The sequence below is a fragment of the Clarias gariepinus genome, chromosome 1 (genome assembly GCF_024256425.1).
Source record: "Clarias gariepinus isolate MV-2021 ecotype Netherlands chromosome 1, CGAR_prim_01v2, whole genome shotgun sequence".
Taxonomy (NCBI): Eukaryota; Metazoa; Chordata; class Actinopteri; order Siluriformes; family Clariidae; genus Clarias; species Clarias gariepinus.
Genome location: NC_071100.1, coordinates 21,468,948 through 21,490,552, shown reverse-complemented (window position 1 = coordinate 21,490,552; position 21,605 = coordinate 21,468,948). Strand labels below are relative to the sequence as shown.

Sequence of the window (21,605 nt, the reverse complement as noted above, 5' to 3'; positions counted from 1 at the left end):
GTACAATTTCGCCACGTGACATTTTAACCCAAACAGGAAGAAAGCAGAAGAAAAGTTACATGCGATTTTTGTGAGCAGGGGATCTTATCTAAGGTGAGAATTATCATTAAAGTGCTAGTAAAGAAGTTTAAGGCTCTATAATCCTTTATAATCCTTTACATCACACAGTCAAGCGTATTAGACGAAAGTGAAAGTGTTCAGTGATTATCGGTAACTTTAAGGCAAAACGACCGACCTGTGATGGACAGAATGGTCTAAAGTTCATTTTGTCCAATTATGTGAGCTATTTGCACCATCTAACATTTTTTATTTTTAATTTATTTATTTTTATACCGGTTATGATACCGGTATCTGAGCTGAAGTAGAAAGAAATAATTTTCCTGGGCCTAGGACTATTATTAGTATAGTGATATGAGAATGCACACACGTCTGGAAGCACATGTAGCTAAGGAATATAATAACAAATAATATAACAACAACTAATAATAATAATAAAATGATATGATATGTTCTTAAGTGGTACAAGATGTTATATGGCGATGCCTTTACGTTATTTCAAGATATTTTCACGTACTGTAGTAACAAAAGCGAAAGTAGAAGTGAAAGGGGACATGGAGGGAAGTAGAGAAAAGCTGCAGTGGGAGTGAGAGCGCGAGGAAGTGACAGACTGGAAACGGACTTGTTCTCGAACTTTCTAGCATGTTCGTTACCCTCACATTTACTAACCCACAACCTAGTTAACATTAGTTACAGTACTTCCGGTTATGTCTGTTATTTGACATTTGTGAAAAGGTTTTCGTAGCCACAAAGGCAAAAAAAAAAAAAAAAAAAAAGAATAAATAAATAAAAAACTCGGATTATTTGTGTTGACATAAAAATGCTATAGAAATACTTATTTAATAATACATGCTGTGATAGCCTAAATATAAGCCACGTCAGTCACCGTTGTTTTGTCAGTCTCTCATTTTTATGATGTTGTGTTTTGAATACTGGATTTACAAAAAAAAACCTTATTATATTTAAGCAGTATAGCATAAAATAGAGTGTAATAATCCCACAAAGATAATAGCCTTTTACATTTGCAGTGATTTGTTACATTTGTGGGAGGTGTTGTGGGATTTTTATATTAGAAGCTGCAGATTTGATAATTTACAATAATAACTGTTATTATGTTGGTACAGTAGGTACAGCTCATATACAGTAATTTAGTTGTTTAATTGTCATTTTATAAATCAAGAGTAATGAGAACTAAGAGTAAATGAAAACAAGTACTAGCTAGCTAATGGAGTTAGCTAATGATTTTGCTTAGCTATAAAAAACTATTACTTTGATAATCTGATATTATTATGGTCTTACAAAAGTTTTTTCTTAAGTATATAGTCAGCAGGCGGCACGGCGGTGTAGTGGTTAGAACTGTCGCCTTGCACCTCCAGGGTCTGGGTTTGATTCCCGGCCAGACTGGATAGTGTGTGAGTGTGTGTATGTGTGTGCCCTGGGATGGATTGGTACCCTGTCCAGGGTGTACCCTGCCTCGTGCCCTAAGTCTCCTGGGATGGGCTCCAGGCCCCCGCGACCCTGAATCCAGGATAAAGCGGTTTAGAAAATGAGTGAGTGAGTCTACAGTCAGCAACATGAAAATGATTCACTGGTTAATGTTATTTTGGTTATCTTATGAAGGTTTAGGTTAGGTTAAGGTTTCTTAGGTTTCTTATGAAATGCTGTATTTTTTTCTGTTTAACTGTGTTATTGTGTTGTGTGATTTTTACAACATATTGCAGCAGTGTACTGTACACGGCTGACTGTCTCTTGGCACTTAATTACTGATTGTAGTGCATTCTGGGATGTTTTCTCTGTGTAGTCTGCTTACCTTTACTGTTTGGTGTAAATAAAGTGCTCATATTGTATAGCTATTTTTCTAGTTCAAGAGTACCATGTCATATATTATGTTTATTCAAGAAACAAAATGCTTTTTTTCAGTTTAAAGGGAATAATTATATCAAACTGAACAAGTGTGACAAAAGCTACATTCGTTTACCCTGTATTTAATATCCATGCCAGTAAAATAGTTCTGTTGTTTAAGCCTAAGCAAATAATAACTGAATATATAACAGTATATAACCAAATATATATTAATGGAAATTTGCATTTCATAATTGTAATCTGTTTTTACCATACTTAGTCATTTTCTAAAATTGTTTATATACGAGGCACACAAAATAATCAAAACACTTTTTTTTTTTTTTTCAGAGATGGAGTCGGAGAGGGGGGATATAGGTAAGAAGGAATTTCCTGTTTAATTTCTTTGTTCTATTGAGCAAACTCAATTAAAACTAAAGAAACAGCTACGAAAATCCAACAGACCCCAGCCTACAGACAAATAATGAATACATTTTTTAAACAGAAGTGCCATCTGAGGTGTCTTTACCCCAAATTAATATAATCACAAAGGCATCTTGGAGGTTTGTAAGATTGTTATTGAAACTACTGTAATGATGTACGTTTCACACAAAAGTTAGTTGAAACAGAATTTAGACAATCATAATATTCAACAGTGAGTTGAATTGGTAATTCTTAAATGTGTATAATATTTTTACTGACCTCATGCAGGTAAATGTACTGACCTCACTCAGGTTTATTTATTTATTTTTTTTTTTGCCTCTCTGACTATGCAAACCCTTTCACAAATGACAAATTATAAAACCGGAAGTACTGTAACTAATGTTAGCTAGGTTGTGGGTTAGCAAATTGTCTAACATAACAGAATTGGTAAACATAATCTGTTAAACATTTCTACTATCTACAGAAATGTAAAGTGAAAAATTTGAAATAAACACAGTCTAGCCAAAATATAGTCACACACGCTAATATTTAAATGACATGCCATGAGTTTTGATTATGCTTTTAAATGAACTGCCTTTTAGCTTTGACACATTCATTGTTGACAGGTTCGTGCAACATCACAACATTTATTTCCTTCCTAAGCTGTGTTAAATTTTGGCCACAATCTTCCATTGATCACTAATTTAAGCATGTCTACATATTTACTCTTACTAACCTCTAATGGACGAAGTTGTATATCCTTAGCTCCAGCATGTACTGTATACTGTAACTTTCTTTGAGAACCAATGCTTGCCTAAGATCCTATGATTACATTCCATGTATGTCCTGCACCCTGACTCCTGAGATACACCTAACTCGTGTTGCTGGTGCCCCTAAAGGCCTAGCTAATTTCAGCTCTTTTAGGCTTCTCAGCATATGGTTCACTGTGGAAAGCAAACCTGTTTACACATGAAGAGCAGAAGAGTGGTGCTCCAGTGGGCGAGCCTTTGCTTTGGGTGAGCGAGTATGCCGCCAAGTTGTCCTCCACTCCCCCTGCTGTGAGGATTCTAATGCTGGAGTTGGGCGGATTGGGTGTCACCGAAGGCACCCAGACTTTTCCCTGCATAAACAGTGCTACTCTCACTAACCTATCTTTAAAAGTTTGGCACAAAGTCTGCTGCTTCAGTGTTTTAGATTTTTTTTGTGGTATGTACTATGGTATACTGAAGTATAATTATAAGCATTTCCTAAGTGTTCTTTTATTAACAATTACATTAAGTTTTTGCAAAGAATCAGTATTTGTAGTGTTGATCCTTTTTTGGAATTTCGCCCTGGCATGCTGTCGATCACCCTTAGTTTAAAGCTTCCAGTTTGTTATTTTAACTCAATCAGCATGACAAAGTGATCTCCTGCCTTGTCCTTCTCAACACTCTTACCTGTATTAATGAAAATCACATGAATCTCATAAAAATCAGAGGTCCACTATTTCAAAATATTTTAAGAATATTTTCTAATATCAATCATAAAGCATTTATAAAGAAAGAAATGTCCAACTTATATACAGTACTGTGCAAAAGTCTTAGGCACCATATTATATGCTGTGCTTATTTTGTTATACTGTATATTTTTATCATGTCTGCATAATTATGTACAAAATAATTCAGTATTTCCATATATAACTTAAAAATTAATAAATAAATAACATTACAGGAGAACATATGCATGGCTGTAAAGAAAAAATATATAGTACAAGACAGACCATCTTCCTGGTATTTGCATAAAAATAGAAAGGAGTGAGTGTGACAAAGTTACCAGAAGAACTCATATTCATATTGTGGTTTTGAATACTGAGCTAGCCCGAGATATCGTGGTTTTTATACAGTAGTTTTTGGGTTTTCCAAGTGCCACCGGGGCTGCTCTTGCCACTCAGGCCATAATTTCACAAGACCTCTTAAGGTTTGCTCTCATGTCTTGCAGCAGCTCCTTTGGGTGATATGGGTTTCAAGGTGGGTACTCTGTAGATTGGGCTTGTTTTTCAGACGCATCCCATGGAATTCAGCTTAAAATAATATCACTGATTATATTAAAGCTTATCAGCGTATCTTTAGCTTTAATCTTTCACTTCTTTTTTACAAACTCTTTGCCAGTCAACACCTCGGTACTTACGCTAGTTTAGAATATATAAGTTTCACTTTTTAAATGTAATTCTGGGGCCAAAAAAAATAAAAATAAAAATAAAAAAAACTTTTCACTGATATATATTTTTTCTTTTTTAGATGCACTGTCTATACATGAATTTTATAGTCAGCATTTTAAATTTAGAATTTCGAGCACTTGGTGGAATAAAATGTGCCCTCAGTATATCTCTGACAGTTCTAGGGCCTTAGCAGTCTACCTCGATACTTAACCCTCATGCTGTGTTCCGGTCAAATCTGACCGATTTACATGGTTTTTTCTCTACAGAAAAAAGGGGGCAGTAAATTCTATTAATTTCTCATGAGGTTTAATGACCTTGGTTACACATGGCATTTGAACACATAGCAGCACGATGCAGCACGATGGCCAAGAGATATACTGCACGTGAAGATGTGGAATTATATTTGACAATGACAGTGATCAGGAGGAGAGAAGCCAGGTTGACTGTGAGCTGAAGTTGTAGTCTCCTTTTGGTCCAAAAATGGAACCAAGCCCTAACCCGATATGCCATATCCCAAGTGGATGATATGAAGTCATGACAAACCTGGAGGGGAGAAGAGTTAATGGAAACACCTGGAAAGAGGTCGACCCGGTGAATATTGAAGCCTGTTTGGGTGTAAGGTTTTTGTGTGTTGTCTACAGATCTCGCAACAAACCTGTGTCCAGCTTATGGGATGCGGACACTGGTCAGGCAATTTTTCACGCTACAATGTCTTTGCAGACCTTCTATATCCTCTCACGTGTGATTCGCTTTGATAACAAGAGCAGCCCACAGTCAATGAGACAAGCTGGGAAGTTTGGCAGAAGTAGCACCTGCCACAAACCAGCACCTGACATCACTGTTGACTTTCTTGTTGGCTTTAAGCAGTATATGCCAAACAAACCATCCTAGTATGGTATAAATATATGGGCAGCATGTGATGCAAAGACATGTTATGCCTGGAACATGCAAGTGTACACAAACAAACTAGCTGATGGTTTCCTGAAAAATCAGGAGAATTGATTTGACACCTGCAGGGCAGGTCCTAGAAAATGACAGTAGCGCTCCTTTTAAATTGTAAATATGGTCATACTGTGTATCGGTAAAACATTATATTTGTAATATAGTTTTCCCTGTGTACATTTGAGCTTTTGTTTTCAATACATCATACTGGTCAGTTTTGACCGGGAACATAAAAGTTGTTATTTTGTGCCACAGTTTAAAAAATGTAACTTTGATAAACATTTCAGTGAAGTACTCCGTGATAAATAGTATGATAGGTTTTATTTTACTGTTCGTTATAGTCAAAATAATATTTAATATACAGTATAATGTTAATTTCCCTAAAAAAATAGTGGCATGAGCTCAGATAAATGAGGCGTGCAGGGCATACACAGCAAATACAAGTTTAAAACTTGTAATGTTTACAAGAGCTGAAGTTAATAAAAAGATCTAATACAACATTAGTTAATAATATATGTATTGTTGTGGATTGATAATGAAATAAAATGATCCAGTCAAAAGTGACTGGGAACATTATGACTGTGAGCCACAAACGAACACAACATGAGGGTTAATTACTCCATTTTCTTCTGTTTACAATGTTGACGATTGTATTTAGCTGTATTTTAATATTCAGCTGTTGTTGTTGTTAAGAAAAAAGGAAGATCCAAAGAGATAGGCCTTTTTTTCATTTAATATAGGTTATTTTATTTAACATGTATACTTTTTTCCATTTCCAAGTGTTGCAGCTTGTTTCAAACAGATAACCCATTCCACGTGTTTACTGTACCTTTTATTTTGGTGGCTCACGTGTGGCTTTGACTTGAAACTAAACACATAGCCCACATTATAGAACATACTGAGATGTATATTGTGTATTGCAATTCAGCCTATTTTGTGTTTTAGGTTGTCTTATATTAAAATGAACTTTTTTATTGCATATAATATTACTCAACTTTTACAGATCATGAAAAGTATGTTTTAGTGTACCTTAAACTGTGTTTTTTATATTAACACTGTAACGTCTTTAATATTAATGTCATGATGTTGTTTGTTTTCAGAGAGGAGGCTGCAGAGGATGGAAGCAGGTGAACTATTATATATTATATATTATATATTATATATAACTATTATATATTTTTCCAATAACAGAAGACCAGTGAGTGCATATCATGTGTTTGTGTCAGCAATACATCCTACACTTCTGCTTTTAATGCTGAGAATTTACAAGGAGTGACTGTGCTTATATTGAGGCTGTTAGAGAATGAGATGCACCTCAATCCTAGTTGTGAGATTTTTACATTTATGGCTTTTACGTTTTACAGTGGCTTGCAAAAGTATTCGGCCCCCTTGAACGTGAAAGACCAATACAAAGTGGTGTACACGTGAGAAGTGGAACGAAAATCATACATGATTCCAAACATTTTTTACAAATGTCATGACAAACCTGGAGGGGAGAAGAGTTAATGGAAACACCTAGAAAGAGGTCGACCCAGTGAATATTGAAGCCTGTTTGGGTGTAAGGTTTTTGTGTGTTGTCTACAGATCTCGCAAAAAATCTGTGTCCAGCTTATGGGATGCGGACACTGGTCAGGCAATTTTTCACGCTACAATGTCTTTGCAGACCTTCTATATCCTCTCACGTGTGATTCACTTTGTGATTCACTTTACTTTAGCAAGCCACTGTATATTTTTACATTTATAGTTTATTACTTTTGTGGTTTATTATGTTTGTGGGCTGTTATTATGTTAGTAGTTGTCTTTTCAACTCAATGGTAATGAGAACTAGCTTAGAGTAAATGTAAACAAGTACTAACTAGCTAATCGAGTAAGTATTAATGCTGCTGTTTTACAGATTGACGTTATTTTGATTATCAATGCAATTCTGCATGTTTCCTGTTTAAATGTGTTATCGTGTTGTGTGATTTTTACAACATATTGCAGCAGTGGACACGGCTGACTGACTCCTGGCACTTAATTAGTGATTGCAGTGCGTTCTAGATTATGCATTGTGCAGCTATTTTTCTATTAGGATGTTAAATACTCATGTCATTTACTATGTTTATTTAACATCTACAGTAAGCTACATCAGTTCACCCTGTATTTCATATCTGTGCCAATGAAATTGTTTGATGTTTTGGGCCAAAAAACTTGACATCATTTGAAATATGAATATCTGAGTAACTACATGTCCTGGGCAAATTAAATAAACAACATATTCAAACAGATATAGATATTATATAATGATTTTACAAAGCTTCACCAATGTTCAATATGCGCACCACCTTTGACATGACACACGTCATGCCGGTAGTCCAGCTCCTGCCAAACACGCTGTAACTTATCTTGCCTTACATTCTCTTGGGCCTCAATGATTCTCTGCTCGAGTACCTCTAGATTTGTAGGAAGATTGGGGATAAAGATCCTCTCACATAGCCCTATAAAAAAAATCACAAGGTGTCAAGTCAGGTGAATGTGGTGTCCATTTCAACAGCACATTGTCGTTATCACTGGCACACTGATAACGACTGATATCACTTAGTTTGTTTTTTTAGTTTAACAGTATGTTACCAAATACATATTTCCAATTGTCACTGTTACAGTGCTTAGGTATTTTATACACTTGTTTAAATACAAGTTGCACAAAATAATAAAAAAAATTTTTTTTCCTTAGAGATGCAGTGGCAGAAGGAGGACACAGGTAAAATGCACATTTATGTTTCTAAGATCTAACTGATTGATAGCGCTTTTAATGAGGATAAATTAAAGTTTTTTAAAATGGTATTTTCTGTTTACTCTGGCTGTCTTATCTTTAGCTGAGTTTGTTGATTGCATTATTTTGTGTAATAATGTCAGGTCAGGAGTAGATCAGTGGTTAAGACATTGGCTCACAGTCAGGAAGGTCCCAGGTTTAAACCCCACCAAGGTTCTTAACCTTTAACTGCTCAGATGTATAATAAGATTTTTAAAAAATGTCAGTCGCTCTAAATAAGGGTGTCTGCCAAATGCTCTAAATGTAGTACTCACCTTATACAGTGATCTGAAAAAAATATTTGCCTCTTCCTGATTTATTTATTTTTTAGTTGCATATTTGTCACATGATTTAGATCATCAAACAAATTTTTATATTTTACAAAAATAACCCAAAATGCATTTTTCTAAGCTGTCCAAACCTGTTTGGCCTTACGTGAATAAGTAATTGACCACTAAACCTCACAACTGGTTGTGCCTCCCTTAGGGGCAATAACTGCCATTAAATTTCCATTGCAGAATTGTTTGAATTCAGCAAGATTTGAGGATTTTCAGGCATTAACACCCTATTTAAGGTCATGCCACAGCATCGCAATCTGATACAAGTCTGGAGTTTGACTAGGTGGATGAGTTGTTGTTGTGTTCTTGGAGTAATTTTGATAGGCCGGCCATTGCTGGAAAGGTTCACTACTGTTCCAAGATTTCTTCTCTTGTGGTTAATGGCTCTCACTGTGTTTTGCTGGAGTCCCAAAGCCTTAACAATGACTTTTTAACCTTTTACAGACTGATACATGGTATTAAATTACTTTGTTCTTGGGTTTCTTTTGAGTGTGGCATGATGTGTTTTTTTTTTTTTTTTAGATCTTTAGGTCTGCTATACTTTGTCAGACAGGTTTTACGTGATTTCTTGCTTCAACAGGTCTGGCATTAATCGAGCCTGGGTGTGATGTAAAATTTAACTAAACTTTCCAAAAAATGTGGTTAATCACAATTTTTTCATGATTTATTGGGGGTGAAAGGGGACAGTTATTATTTTTTTTTTACATATGCCCGGGCAGGTTCGTAATATTATAATTTGTTCTTAATCATTTAATTTTGACAAATATGCCCTCCAAAAAAAAAAAAACTTTTTCACAGCACTGTAAACATCATCACTACTGTATATTTAAGTGTGTGTTAAACTGTGTTCTTTATATCAACACTGTTATTTCTTTAATATTAACATCATAATGTTTTTTTATTTTTCAGAGAGGAAGCTGCAGAGGCTGGAAGCAGGTAAATGTATTACATGTCAGATTATTGGGTTTCTGGCAGCAATGCATGTTATACCACTGCTTTTAATGCAGAGAGTTTACAAGGAGTGCTGTGGTTATAATGAGGCTGTTAGAGAATGAGATATACCTTTACTTCAGCCTAATTAATGCTTGTAACATGTTATGTATTACATGCCTGCTGTAACTGCACTGTAGTTGTACTGGATTTTATAAGATATAGTAGCAGAATTAATGTAGATACAAACACAGTAACAGCTTTATAATTATAAATATACTGTATAAAACATATGTATAATTAATATAAATATTAACATTCTTTCAGAATTAGAAATGTGTAAATAGTATAATCATAGGATGTATAATTATTGTGGTGGGATGGTGACTTAGTGGTTAAAACTATAGCCTCGCACCTACTGTACAGGTACTCTGTGTGCTTGGTGGGTTTCCTTATGATTGGTAACGGTTGGTGGATTACAGTTTCCAAATTGACCATAGTGTATAATTGTGTGTGTTTCCTGCTATTCCTAGATACAGTGCCTTGCAAAAGTGTTCATACCCCTTGAACTTTTCTACATTTTGCCATGTTACAAAATAGGCACAAACCACAAGGGTTTTATCTGATAGATCAACACAAAATGGCACATTATAATTACACTAGTATTGGAGCAGTGTGGGTGAAAGTAGGTCTGTACGGTCACCATTACTGAAGAGAGAGGAACTGCCTGCCGAAAAAAAAAACATTCAAAACCTAAAGGCCCTACTTTGTGTGTGTGACAATTAATTATACCCCCACACTAGCTTTCCATTTACATTAAATTACAGTAACTGTCATCTGCCAGCTCCACTAGGTGCATTTAGAAATTTCTGCTAGTCGAAGAAGGATATGTGTTGGAGGAGAAAAATAACTGGTTAAATTAAATCATATCATAATCATAATATTATAATAAATGGTGTATGTGAAACTGTTGTATAAAAGTAATATCACTCTTGTGTTCGTGCTGTATTTCTGGATATGTGGTGGGTGACAGGATCTACCTTCTTGCCTACAACCGCATCACAGCCATGCTGTATTTAGCAGTACAGCACTCCGTGTGTGTTATTGCTTAATTCACAACTGAGCATTGTATTAGGTATAGTGCTGCTGAAATGCACCAGAAAAATACTCTGCCCATTTTCTTCTCAAATAAAAAGTGTAACCGCATACTCTGAATGAAATTTCCTAACATTTAGTTTGAAAACTCCAATTACCAGTAAAGGAGCTGTCTTGCACCCAAAAGATGTAAGTTAGCGTAGTAAAATTTAAGGTGTTGACTGATTTACAATATCAACTTCTGCACTAAGTAATGCACTAAACAACCAGATATATTTTTTGGTTCATATTGCCTATCCCTCAGCAACACAAAGAATATAGCTGTATTGCTAGCTAAAATTAACTAATACATTTATCAGTGATAAATTAATTACTGACTGCAGAACATTCTGGATTGTTTACTTTGTGCAGTTTTGCACTTGGCTACCTTTGCTGTTTGGTGTGCATGAAGTGTGCACAAATGCATTGTACAGCTAGTTTCCCGCAAGGCAATCAGCCTGAGCGCGCCGCACCTGGAGGCGTGTTTATGTAAGGGGTCTGATACATCCGCACTTCGTGCGATCATTTAGGTACAGTAGCACCGGCATGGTATCAGGACCAAAGAAAAAGACAAAGTGTGCATACAGAGAGAGGGCATAGACCCTGAGAGGATATAGTTTTTCATCTGGTCTTGGCAGAGCTCTGTTAATTTTGTATTTTCAATTTTGTTTCTTTTTTAGTTCATTAATTAAAAACCCCTAGCTTTCTCCAAACAGGACGGTCTTTCCATTCATGTCATTAGCATTTTTACAAACTCCTATTTCGTTGACCCATCTGAAACCTTATAATATTATTACATCTTGTGGTGTGGCTCTCCAACCCTACCACGTAACAGTTTCTAGCAAGAAAACTATGCCATTTTATACAATGGTTTTTATACAACATACAGAAAATGATCAAAATGATTGTGTTTTATTCTCAGATATGCGGAAGCAGGACTCAGGTAAGAAGGAAATTTTTGCTTTTGAGATAAAAATAATTGTTTATTGGTGAAAACATCTATTATACAACCAACAGACTCCAACCGTTAGTCAAATACTGTAATTAATAAATGTTTTAAGCAGTGACAAGTGTCATTACATGTGCCTTCACATGTTTGATACAATTGTTATTGAGCCTACTGTAACTATGAATGTTTTGCAAAAAAAGTGTTTGAAACAGAATTCAGACAATAATAACATTAAACAGTCAGTTGAGTAGGTAATTAATTAATTCATTTGTATAATATTTTAACTGATGTCATGGAGGTAAACATAATCTGTTAATCAAGACATTTCTACTATCTACAGAAATGTACAGTAAAGTGAAAAAGTAGAAATGTAAACTGCCCAGCCTGTCCTTTGTACAGTAGATCTGACTTGTTTGTCTGATGCATCGCATTGGTTCTGGATTCCAATCTGGGGATAATTTTTTGGAGGGGGTGTTTCTGTGGGATCAGAGGACGGGTCTGGCCTTTGGTCTCTGTGGTGCATGGGTGAGCCCTGGGTGCTCCTGATCCTGTCACCTGTCACCAGTGTATAGTTATGATTAATGTTAATATGGTAATATTATGTGGTGTTATGACTGGTCGTTGTATACAGTATCAACAGCAATTTACTCAAACTGGAAATGAAATATTATTTCATCTCATGTCTACAGTAACATGAGATACAGTATCTTTGATTTTCATGAACTGGAAGCTGGAATCCTCATACTGTAATTAAAACAAAAATGTCTTGAAATATTTCACTTTACATGCAATAAATATAGAATATATGAGTTTCAACAAACTTTTTTCAATGTTATTAATAAAAGTGCTTGTGATGGCAATATATGTGGCTTTTACTTATAACTGTATACTTTGTCCACTTTGTAGAAAGCACTGAGATATATATTTTGTGTATCGCCATTCAGCCAAAAAAATTGGACCTGTACCACAAGTGTTAATAAAACATACTTTTATAACATACATTTTTCATTTATGAATGAAAGTATTTTAAAAAAAAGATATTTTGTGTTTGCAGGTTGTCCTTATCTTATATTTGAGGTTGTTACTTGAATTATTTTGTATAGTAATATTACAGACTGTACTGTATTACAGATCATCACTAGTATGTTTAAGTGTACTTTGAACTGTATTGTTTATATCAACAGGTATAATATTAACATCATAATATCATCTGTTTTTTTTTAGAGAGTAAGCTGCAGAGGATAAAAGCAGGTGAACTTTGTTCAGTTTTCCAATAACTGTGAAGAACTGTGAGTAGATATCACATGTTTTTGTCAGCAGTGCATGTGACACTGATGCTTTTAACCTTGAGGCTTCACAAGGAGTAACTAAGGTTATAATGAGGCTGTAAGAGAATGAAATACCATTTTACTACAGTCTAATTAATCCCTATGACGTGAGGTATTACATGCATGGTGTAATTGCACTAGAGTTCACTGGACGTTCCAAGATTGAGCAGCAAAACTATGCAAATACAGTATGAATACAATGATAAATATATCAGCAAGTGTACTAAGTGTAAAGCATTCTGGATTGTTTACTTTGTGCAGTTTTGCACTTGGCTACCTTTGCTGTTTGGTGTACGTAAAGTGTACAAAAATGCATTGTACAACTAGTTTCTGCAAGGCAATCAGTCTGAGAGGCGTGTTTATTTAGCGGTTTTGATGTCAGTTGATATCAGTCTGATATTTAAGGGGTTATTTAAGATTTCTAAATGTCAGTAAAGCAAATGTCATGTCAAGTGTTTTTTTGTTTTTTAAACAAAATGAAAGATGTAAGATTTCAGTTCCATTTTATTTGTATAGTGCTTTTAACAATGGTCATTGTCACAAAACAGCTTTACAGACTTAAAAGAAAATTATGGAAATGTGTATAAAATGTGACAAAATGTGTATAAAATTCAAGGTATTGATTAAAATCACAACTTTACCTTCTGCACTAACAAAGAAAAACATTCCTCGTTAATCGTTGATAGTAGCCTTTCCTCAGCATAAAGAATACAGCTTTTTAACATAGAGTAAAAAGCTTGTAACACCCACCAACATAGAAACAGGCCACAAATGTAATCAACCACAAACATCTCGTCCCCAAAGTCTACTTCCGACGCTGTACAGGATAAACAGTGTAGAAAATGAAACGATGAATAATGAACCGGTATTTTATATTTATGTATATGCAATAGTTCTAATGTTTTTGGCTAAAGTAATTTTATACAAGTCAATATACAAGGTACACAAAATAATCTAAACAAATTCATGTTTTATTCTCAGAGATGCAGTGGCAAAAGCAGGACATGGGTAAGAAGAAAATTTGTGCTTTGTTTAATTTTGTAAACTAAAGAAACATCTGCCAATCATCCAACAGACTTCAGTATACAGATAACTAATTAATAAATGATTTAAACAGTGAGAAATGGAATTAGGCATCTTACAGTATAAGAGTGGAGGCAGAAGCACTCAGGTCGACTACATCTTGTGTCGATGTTGTAACCTGAAAGAGATTAATGACTGCAAAGTGTTGGTAGGGGAGAGTGTAGCCAGACAACACAGAATGGTGGTGTGTAAAATAACCCTGGTGGTGAGGAAGGCGAAGAGGACAAAGGCAGAGCTGAGGACAAAGTGGTGGAAGCTGAGAAATGAAGAATGTTGTGAAGTCTTTAGGGAGGAGTTGAGACAGGCTATGGGTGGTCAGGAGGGGCTTTCAGTTGACTGGAAAACTACAGCCAATGTGATGAGGGAGACAGGTAGGAGGGTACTTGGTGTATCATCAGGTAAGGGAAAAGTGGACAAGGAGACTTGGTGGTGGAATGCGGAAGTCCAGGAGTGTATACAGGGAAAGAGACTAAAATAACAGAACTGTGTTATTTTAGCCAAGATTTTCTATTAATCACTAATTTAGATATGTATACAGGGTTACTCTTACCAACCTCTGATGGATGAAGGTGTACAGTATTGTTAGCTCCAGCATGTATAACTTTGAGGACCTACTGTATGTTTGCCTAAGATCCTAAGATTACATGCTATGCCCGGTGCCCTGGCTCCAACAAGTGTCGCTGGTGCCCCTAAGGGCCTAGCTAATTTTGCATTACTTGGTATAAAGTCTCCTATAAGCAGAGTTCTTATAAGCAGCGGTTATTTTACTCAGGAGAGCAAACCTGTTGGACATGTGAAGCGCAGAGGAAGGGTGCTCCAGTGGGGGATTGTTAGCTTTGACTGAGCGAGTGTGCAGCAGAGTCATCACCCACTCCCCCTGCTGTGAGGGCTCTATTGCCAGAGTTAAGGCACCCAGACTTTCCTCTGCAGAATCGATGCCACTTTCACTACCCCTCTGTAAAGTCTGGATGGACTTCTCTAATGCTACAAGCCTCTCCATTAGAGTGCTAACTAATATACTCCTTTTACAAATAGTTACTACTAATAATGGAGGAACACACCTACTGTATTACAGGTCATCACTGTGTTTTTTATATCAGCACTGTAATGTCTTTAATATTAACATCATAATATTGTTTGTTTTCAGAGAGGAAGCTGCGGAGGATGGAAGCAGGTAAACCTATTATATATTTTCCAATAGAGATAAAGTCGAGATCATGTGTTCAAGAAATATAAGGATATTGTTTGAGAATGAGAACAGCTTTATTTGAGTCCAGTTACCCAAATAATTGTAACAATTGAATCATGATACATTACTGAATCAATTTTCGCCCATTTTATAAAATTGTTTATATACTGTACAAGGTACAGAAAATATTCCAAAAATGTTTTGTTTTTTTTATCCCCAGAGATGCAGAAGGAGGTGCTGTACAGAGGTAAGAAGAAAATTTGTGTGATCGTACAGATTGTTTCATTAAGCAAATTAAAGAAACATCTATCAACCAATTAACAAACCTGCAGACAAATTTATAAACGTTTTAAACATTGAGAAGTGTCATAAGAGGTGTCTTCACTCTCAATAAATATAATTACAAAGGCACCTAGGAGGTTTGTTAGATGTTGTTAATGTTGCTATTGCGACTACTGTGATATAGGTTTCAACATTTTTCTCTTTTCAGGGCTGCTGAAACAGGACAAGAAATACGGTAATTACACTCAAGCTTATAAACCTTTAGAACTTTTGTGAGTTGAATATACAGTTATATATGCATCATCTTTGAAAGAATTGGAAAGCAGGGCCAATTCTATTGTTTTTTTCTTTCTATCCACTGAAGGCATTTAGTTTTCAATCAGAGCAAGCACTGGGTTTACTCAATACAACAATTTGGAATAGCCTGAAAAAAAGAGACAATGCTATACTAAGAACAAGACATCGAACAGACCAAGGAAAAACAGCAGCTGATGACAGAACATTATGACTATAAGTATATAAAAAGCACCCAAACAGTCATAGACATAAGAAACAATCTTAACAGGGCAATAGAGAAGGTTGCATGGTGGGGCGTCCATGAACCGAGTGGGTGCTTGATCGGACTGGAACCTGTAAGCACTAGAACCTGTATGTAAGCAAGCAAGCGTAAACACTCACCCAAGCACACACACACCAGAGTAGCTTATATTAAAGCATTAACCTGTCCTAATCTTCAAGTGTCTTCACTTTATATATTCACAGTCAGATAATGTACAGTAGGTCTCATAAAACATCTTAAATTTGATGATGATGATGCTGATGCATTATTTACTTAACCTAACATCGGTATCACTGTATGGTGTATGGATGCCTGTATAGACATGTATGGACACTTTATCCTATAAATATTTAACATGTACAAATGAAGAGTTTAACAGCAAAATGCAAACTCAGTTTCTGTAGTTTTGAGAAAAAAAAGAATATTTTTTTCTTCTTTTTTTTATCAAGCAAAGACTAAAAGAGAATATTTTGCATGTTTTATTTGCATCACAATAGTGTTAAAAAGCACAAATGGCAAAATGATGTGTCAAAATTGTTTAGGGTATGAAGGTGGTCATTTTTTCCCTATTCATAATTGCACCTCCGAGAGTTTTGTCACAAAGCCTAGTAGCAGATCCTTTAAATCCTGTAAGTTATCATGTCATGTGAAGTGCGGCCTTCAGGGATCATACTTCTTCTTCCAGCACATCCCAGAGATGCTGAATTGGATTGAGATCTGGAGCCATGTCGACACCTCCAACTCATTTTTGTTCCTCGACTCATATTATTTTGCAGTGTGGCAGGGTGCATTATCCTGCTGAAAGAGGCATTGCTTTTTTCATTTGCAGTTTCTTATTTATTTATTTTTTTGTTGCCATTAATTATTTGATTAATTATCAAATTTTCGAGTTTTGTTGCACACAAAATGTTTTTAATTATAAAGATTGAAGATTGTTGAAGATAATGAGGAACATTTAAAACATTAGTTCACAGCATCATCAGCCTACTCCTGTTCCAAGTTTAGTTTTACTTTAATATAATGTAATTCTTTTTTTCTTGGGTTTTGTATTCTCCAAAATGTTTTTAATCACTCACGGCAGCTGAGCTAATAATTTTGTTTTACTGATCACGTTCCAGAAAGAAGTTATGCGATTTGCTTGTCAGACTATTTCAGGTTTTGTTAAAAAAAATGCAGCCACTATCTAACATGGTTTGTCTAAATTGTGAAAGTTCTAAATGAAAGCTTTTGTACATTAAATGTTTTGTTATAGACAGTCTTGTTTGCCAGAAAATAATTTGCCAAAATGATTAAAAGTCCAAAACTCATATTTTGCTGTCAAACTGTTGACATCAATAGAAAAATAGACATCAATATATTTATTTTATTAACTGTTACATATACATACAGTATGTGTACAAATTTAAACTTTCCTAAAGTCATCCAGCACAAATACTAAACTTGTCATGGTACTTTTTTTACTCTAACTGTTAACTGGCCACTTTATAAAGGGAAAAAAATGCTGATTAATTGTTATTGTATTATTATGCTTTGTTTTAATCTAACTGCATTTGGATATAAATAGTTTTTTGATTACATTTTCACAGAGGCTGTAAAGCAGTATGCAGGTAAGAATATATATTTTTTTATTACGGTTAATTAATAATAATAATGGGGGGGTACATTTAATCTAATTTTATTTTCTATTATAATTTTCAATTGCACTTCCACCGATTATAAAAAAAAAAATAAGGTAATTGAGATTAAATGGTGCCACATTCCGTTTAACAAAGAATTATGGCTACAACTATTTAGCATAGCAGTGTGACAGGTTATGAAAGCAATTGTGATCTTATTTTATAGAATGAAAAAAAAAATGGTACTAACACCTACCTGACCTACCCTCACCCTTGTCCCAGTGCTAGTCCTAGTGAATTGGTACTATTTTAGATAATATTTATGAATAATTAGATTAGATAGAAAGTGTGCAGAAAAAAAACAGCATTACTCAACTAAGAAAAAAATAGAAAAGACATTTAAACAATTAAAAAGTCTGTGATAATTTGGTTAATTTTGCTGAAGAATTCATTGTGAATGTGGTTATATTTAGTGTAGTGACTGAGGAAGTGCGATCTGTCTCTATTTGGAATTGCACATTTTTTGCTTTATTGTAAATATTCTGCTAAGATTTTCTATATATCTTCATGTTGTCTCCATTTTGACAACAGTGTGTTTCCTTTTAAAAATGTACTTCAAATAAAGTATGAAGTGTTTTGCATAGTGGTACTGTAAAATATAAAAATGGATTTACAATCCACATACAATTTTGAAGGTGCTAAGTATTTTTTTATTGTGACAGAGACAAAGAACCAAAAATCTTTTTTATTATTATTAGTTATTATTGCTATAAAACCCCCAAATAAGATGTGATCCAACCAGTTGACTGTGGAAGTATCTTAATTATTTGAATAAAGTCTACCAGTGTGTAGTCAGTGTCAGGTGATTTGTCACATGATGTCAGTGTAAATACGTCTGGTCAGAAAAGCCCCTCAGTCTGCAACACTATGCGAGCAATATGAAGACCAAGGAGCTCTCCAAATAGGTCAGAGACGAAGAAACAAATAATTGCACGTTGTAATGCCACAAAATAGGATAAAACCCATTCTCACTCCAGGCTCTCGAGATATCTTATTTTGCGTTCTTTCCTGTGTACATATCTGTAAACTTACTGCGATCATATGGTTTACCCCTACACCACTTTCTATTGTGTTATAAAACACTAAATTGAGCCAAATGTCTCTAAAGCCAATTAAACAGGTCAATATTTTAGAATTATTTTGAACAAGATATTTTTCTGTGAGAGTGTGTAGGCTGTAAATGTGATCAGTCATGCGGTACTCGAGTAAAAATCCAATCTAAATTCTACTGTTCTTGGTAAAGAATTTAGAAATGCAATAAGTTTTGCTGCATGTAATCTTCAGATTTATTACTAGGGACAAAGGTATCTCCACGTTTATAGATCAGTGTTATTAGATCTTAATTTCAGATCTCAGTGAAAAACCCACACTCAGATTGAAGAGTTTTAAAATAGCTGATTGGAATTTAGAGCTGGTGTGTTTAATAATTTTTTTAAAGGATCCCATCAGGTCCTGATGCCTTCTTTGGCTTCTGTTTGGTTCAGATTATCTTTAAATTCCTGCTCAGTAATCAAGAAGTGTATTCTGATTAGCAAGTACTGTAGTTCCCTTTAACATGTTAGTGTTTTCTGATTTGAATGTGTTAACTTTCCCATGCCTGCCCTTTGTTCCCTTATGCTCTTTCCTATTTATTATATGGCAGTGCTTCTTATGTGTTATGGTCCGGCCCATAATCCGTTCCCACACTGTCTAGCCACCTTTAACTCTGCATTCTGCTAACTTCTGGCAAATTCTACACAACTCATTGGTAAGCTCCACACTACCGGCGTATAAGGGTGACTTAGACCATCTCTCGTTACTGGATTATTACGTCCTTTTCAAACCCAATTCTCTTGCACATTTATTTTGTGATCTTTTTGTTCTGGTGACCTTGATCTAGTTTTCTTGACCACAACTTCTTCTTTCACCTTGTGTCTCCGGATCAGTTTTCTCAGGCCGTTTGTTCATCTCTTGACTTTGACACTGCATTGCTGTTTGGATTTTGAGACTAATCTAGTGTTTATCTGTTGGATCCTTTCCCTCCTACCTTCTAGACTGACTTTGAGATGACTCTGTGGTTTTTAAGAAATGTGGGGGAACAGATGCGTTTTGCATTCTTTGATGCATTAGTGAATTTACATGATCAAGATGTTTGACTTATGATGTTTTCTGTCCTTTTTCTGTGAAGAAAAAGAGAACATTCTTGCACTCCATTATGCGAAGCATAGGCTGCACAGGGTATTCAGACATTTTAAGGAAGATTCCAAACCATAGGGAGTGAAACTGCTCAGTTCAAACTGTGAACAGTTTGTGGAGCTTGCATAAGACCTGACATTAATTTCTTGCATCAATAATTTATGTTAAGTATTATTATTATTACTACTACTACTACTACTACTACTAATGATGAATAATAATAAAATAATAAGTAAATAATAATCTACTGATATGTTTAAATCAATATACTTTATTATTTATATTACACACACTTTAAATTTGCACATTATTAATCCTTAGCTTCCCTCCTCTCTAATTGAACTATTTTTTTTTTCTCCATCAAGATGAAGTTGTTCCTGAAAAGCTTCTGTCATCTTTTGTTACTCTTTGATTGATTTTGCATAAGAACAGAAATTACCAACACAAATCAATAAAGTTTCTGAAGCAAAACACTGAATATTTCTTATTTTTGACAGGTTTCTACATAAACTCTATACGTTTTCTCTGTTTGCAAGAGATAATTTAAATGTTTCACTTTTTAATCTTCTACAAACCATACATAAATCCTAATGAATCTGATCCGCTGGTAATGAATCTTTTTTTTTTTTTCACTCTGTGTTTGTCTTTCAGTGGATGTGATTCTGGATCCTGATACAGCTTTTCCGCATCTCACTTTGTATCCTGATGGTAAACAAGTGAATGAAGTAGGCGAATGGAAGAACCTCCCTGATACCCCACACAGGTTTTCTCATAACGGCTATGTTTTGGGAAAGCGTGGTTTCTCCTCTGGAAGATTTTATTTTGAGGTGCAGGTCAGCGGAAAAAGTCGGTGGACTTTAGGAATCATTAGGGAGAATGTTAACAGGAAGGGGCATATTGACCTGAGTCCTCAGAAAGGAGTCTGGGCTGTAAGACTATGGGATGAGACTGAGTACAAGGCTTGTGCTGATCCTGAAACCCCCCTCACACTGAAGGAGAAGCTGGAGAAGATTGGGGTGTTTGTGGATTATGAGGAGGGTCTGGTCTCCTTTTATAATGCGGGGTCCAGATCTCATATCTACTCTTTCACTGGTCAGTATTTCAATGAGAAAAAACTCTATCCACTTCTCTGTCCATGGAATAATGCAGACAATAAAAATTCAACACCACTGATCATCACTCCTGTATGTAAGACTGAATAAATGTTGACCTGAAAATGAAAATGATTGAAAATGATTTGAATGGAGTATTTTTTTAGAAAAATATATTCATTATATTCAACATACATTGATTATTGTATAATATTCAAGTGCTGTACAGTTTCTTAATACCTTTGTTTGCATAAACAAAACACATAATTATCATAGATCTTTGTCATTTTAAATGAAATATGAACATATAATAAAATATGTGATGTTAAGCTGCAGGTATGTTTGTTTGTCCTTTAGACCTCATTTAATACAAGCATAATCAGATTTATGTTTTAGTAATAAACCTGTCAAGATCATTCTGTTTTTAAACAAAAAATAGAAAAAAAGGAATAAATAAACAACACAAGAAACCGACTGATTTCTGAAACATGATTTTTACGGATCAGGCATCAGGCAAGAAAAGCTTTTTAAAGTTGAAAATAATAATAAAAAACTATCTGCACAACTCCAACGTGCAGGAGAGACTATGTGGACCTTTTCGTCTATCAATTGAAAAAGATAC

At 34.9% G+C, this 21,605-nt stretch overlaps 1 protein-coding gene across 3 annotated transcripts; it reads left to right on the top strand.

The window, feature by feature from the left end:
- LOC128526199 (E3 ubiquitin-protein ligase TRIM39-like) lies at positions 1-21,404 on the top strand. 3 transcript variants are annotated; one of them, XM_053497820.1, is made up of 13 exons: positions 1-93; positions 2,248-2,274; positions 6,559-6,585; positions 8,172-8,198; positions 9,497-9,523; positions 11,574-11,594; positions 12,825-12,851; positions 13,910-13,936; positions 15,159-15,185; positions 15,421-15,447; positions 15,691-15,717; positions 17,628-17,648; positions 20,544-21,404. In XM_053497820.1, the coding sequence occupies exons 2-13, from the start codon at positions 2,250-2,252 to the stop codon at positions 21,092-21,094; spliced, it is 834 nt and encodes a 277-aa protein (XP_053353795.1). In that variant the 5' UTR covers positions 1-93; positions 2,248-2,249; the 3' UTR covers positions 21,095-21,404. The 3 variants fall into 3 exon arrangements, with proteins under 3 accessions (XP_053353795.1, XP_053353808.1, XP_053353801.1); XM_053497833.1 differs by lacking the exon at positions 20,544-21,404 and adding an exon at positions 19,360-20,100; XM_053497826.1 differs by lacking the exons at positions 8,172-8,198; positions 9,497-9,523; positions 11,574-11,594; positions 12,825-12,851.
- The last annotated feature ends 201 nt before the right edge of the window (positions 21,405-21,605 follow it).

Coding starts and splice junctions, on each gene's coding strand:
- LOC128526199 (XM_053497820.1), top strand. CDS start 2,250: ATGGAGTCGGAGAGGGGGGATATAG. Junction 6,586..8,171: donor GCTGCAGAGGATGGAAGCAG/GTGAACTATTAT, acceptor TTTTTTCCTTAG/AGATGCAGTGGCAGAAGGAG. Junction 11,595..12,824: donor TATGCGGAAGCAGGACTCAG/GTAAGAAGGAAA, acceptor GTTTTTTTTTAG/AGAGTAAGCTGCAGAGGATA.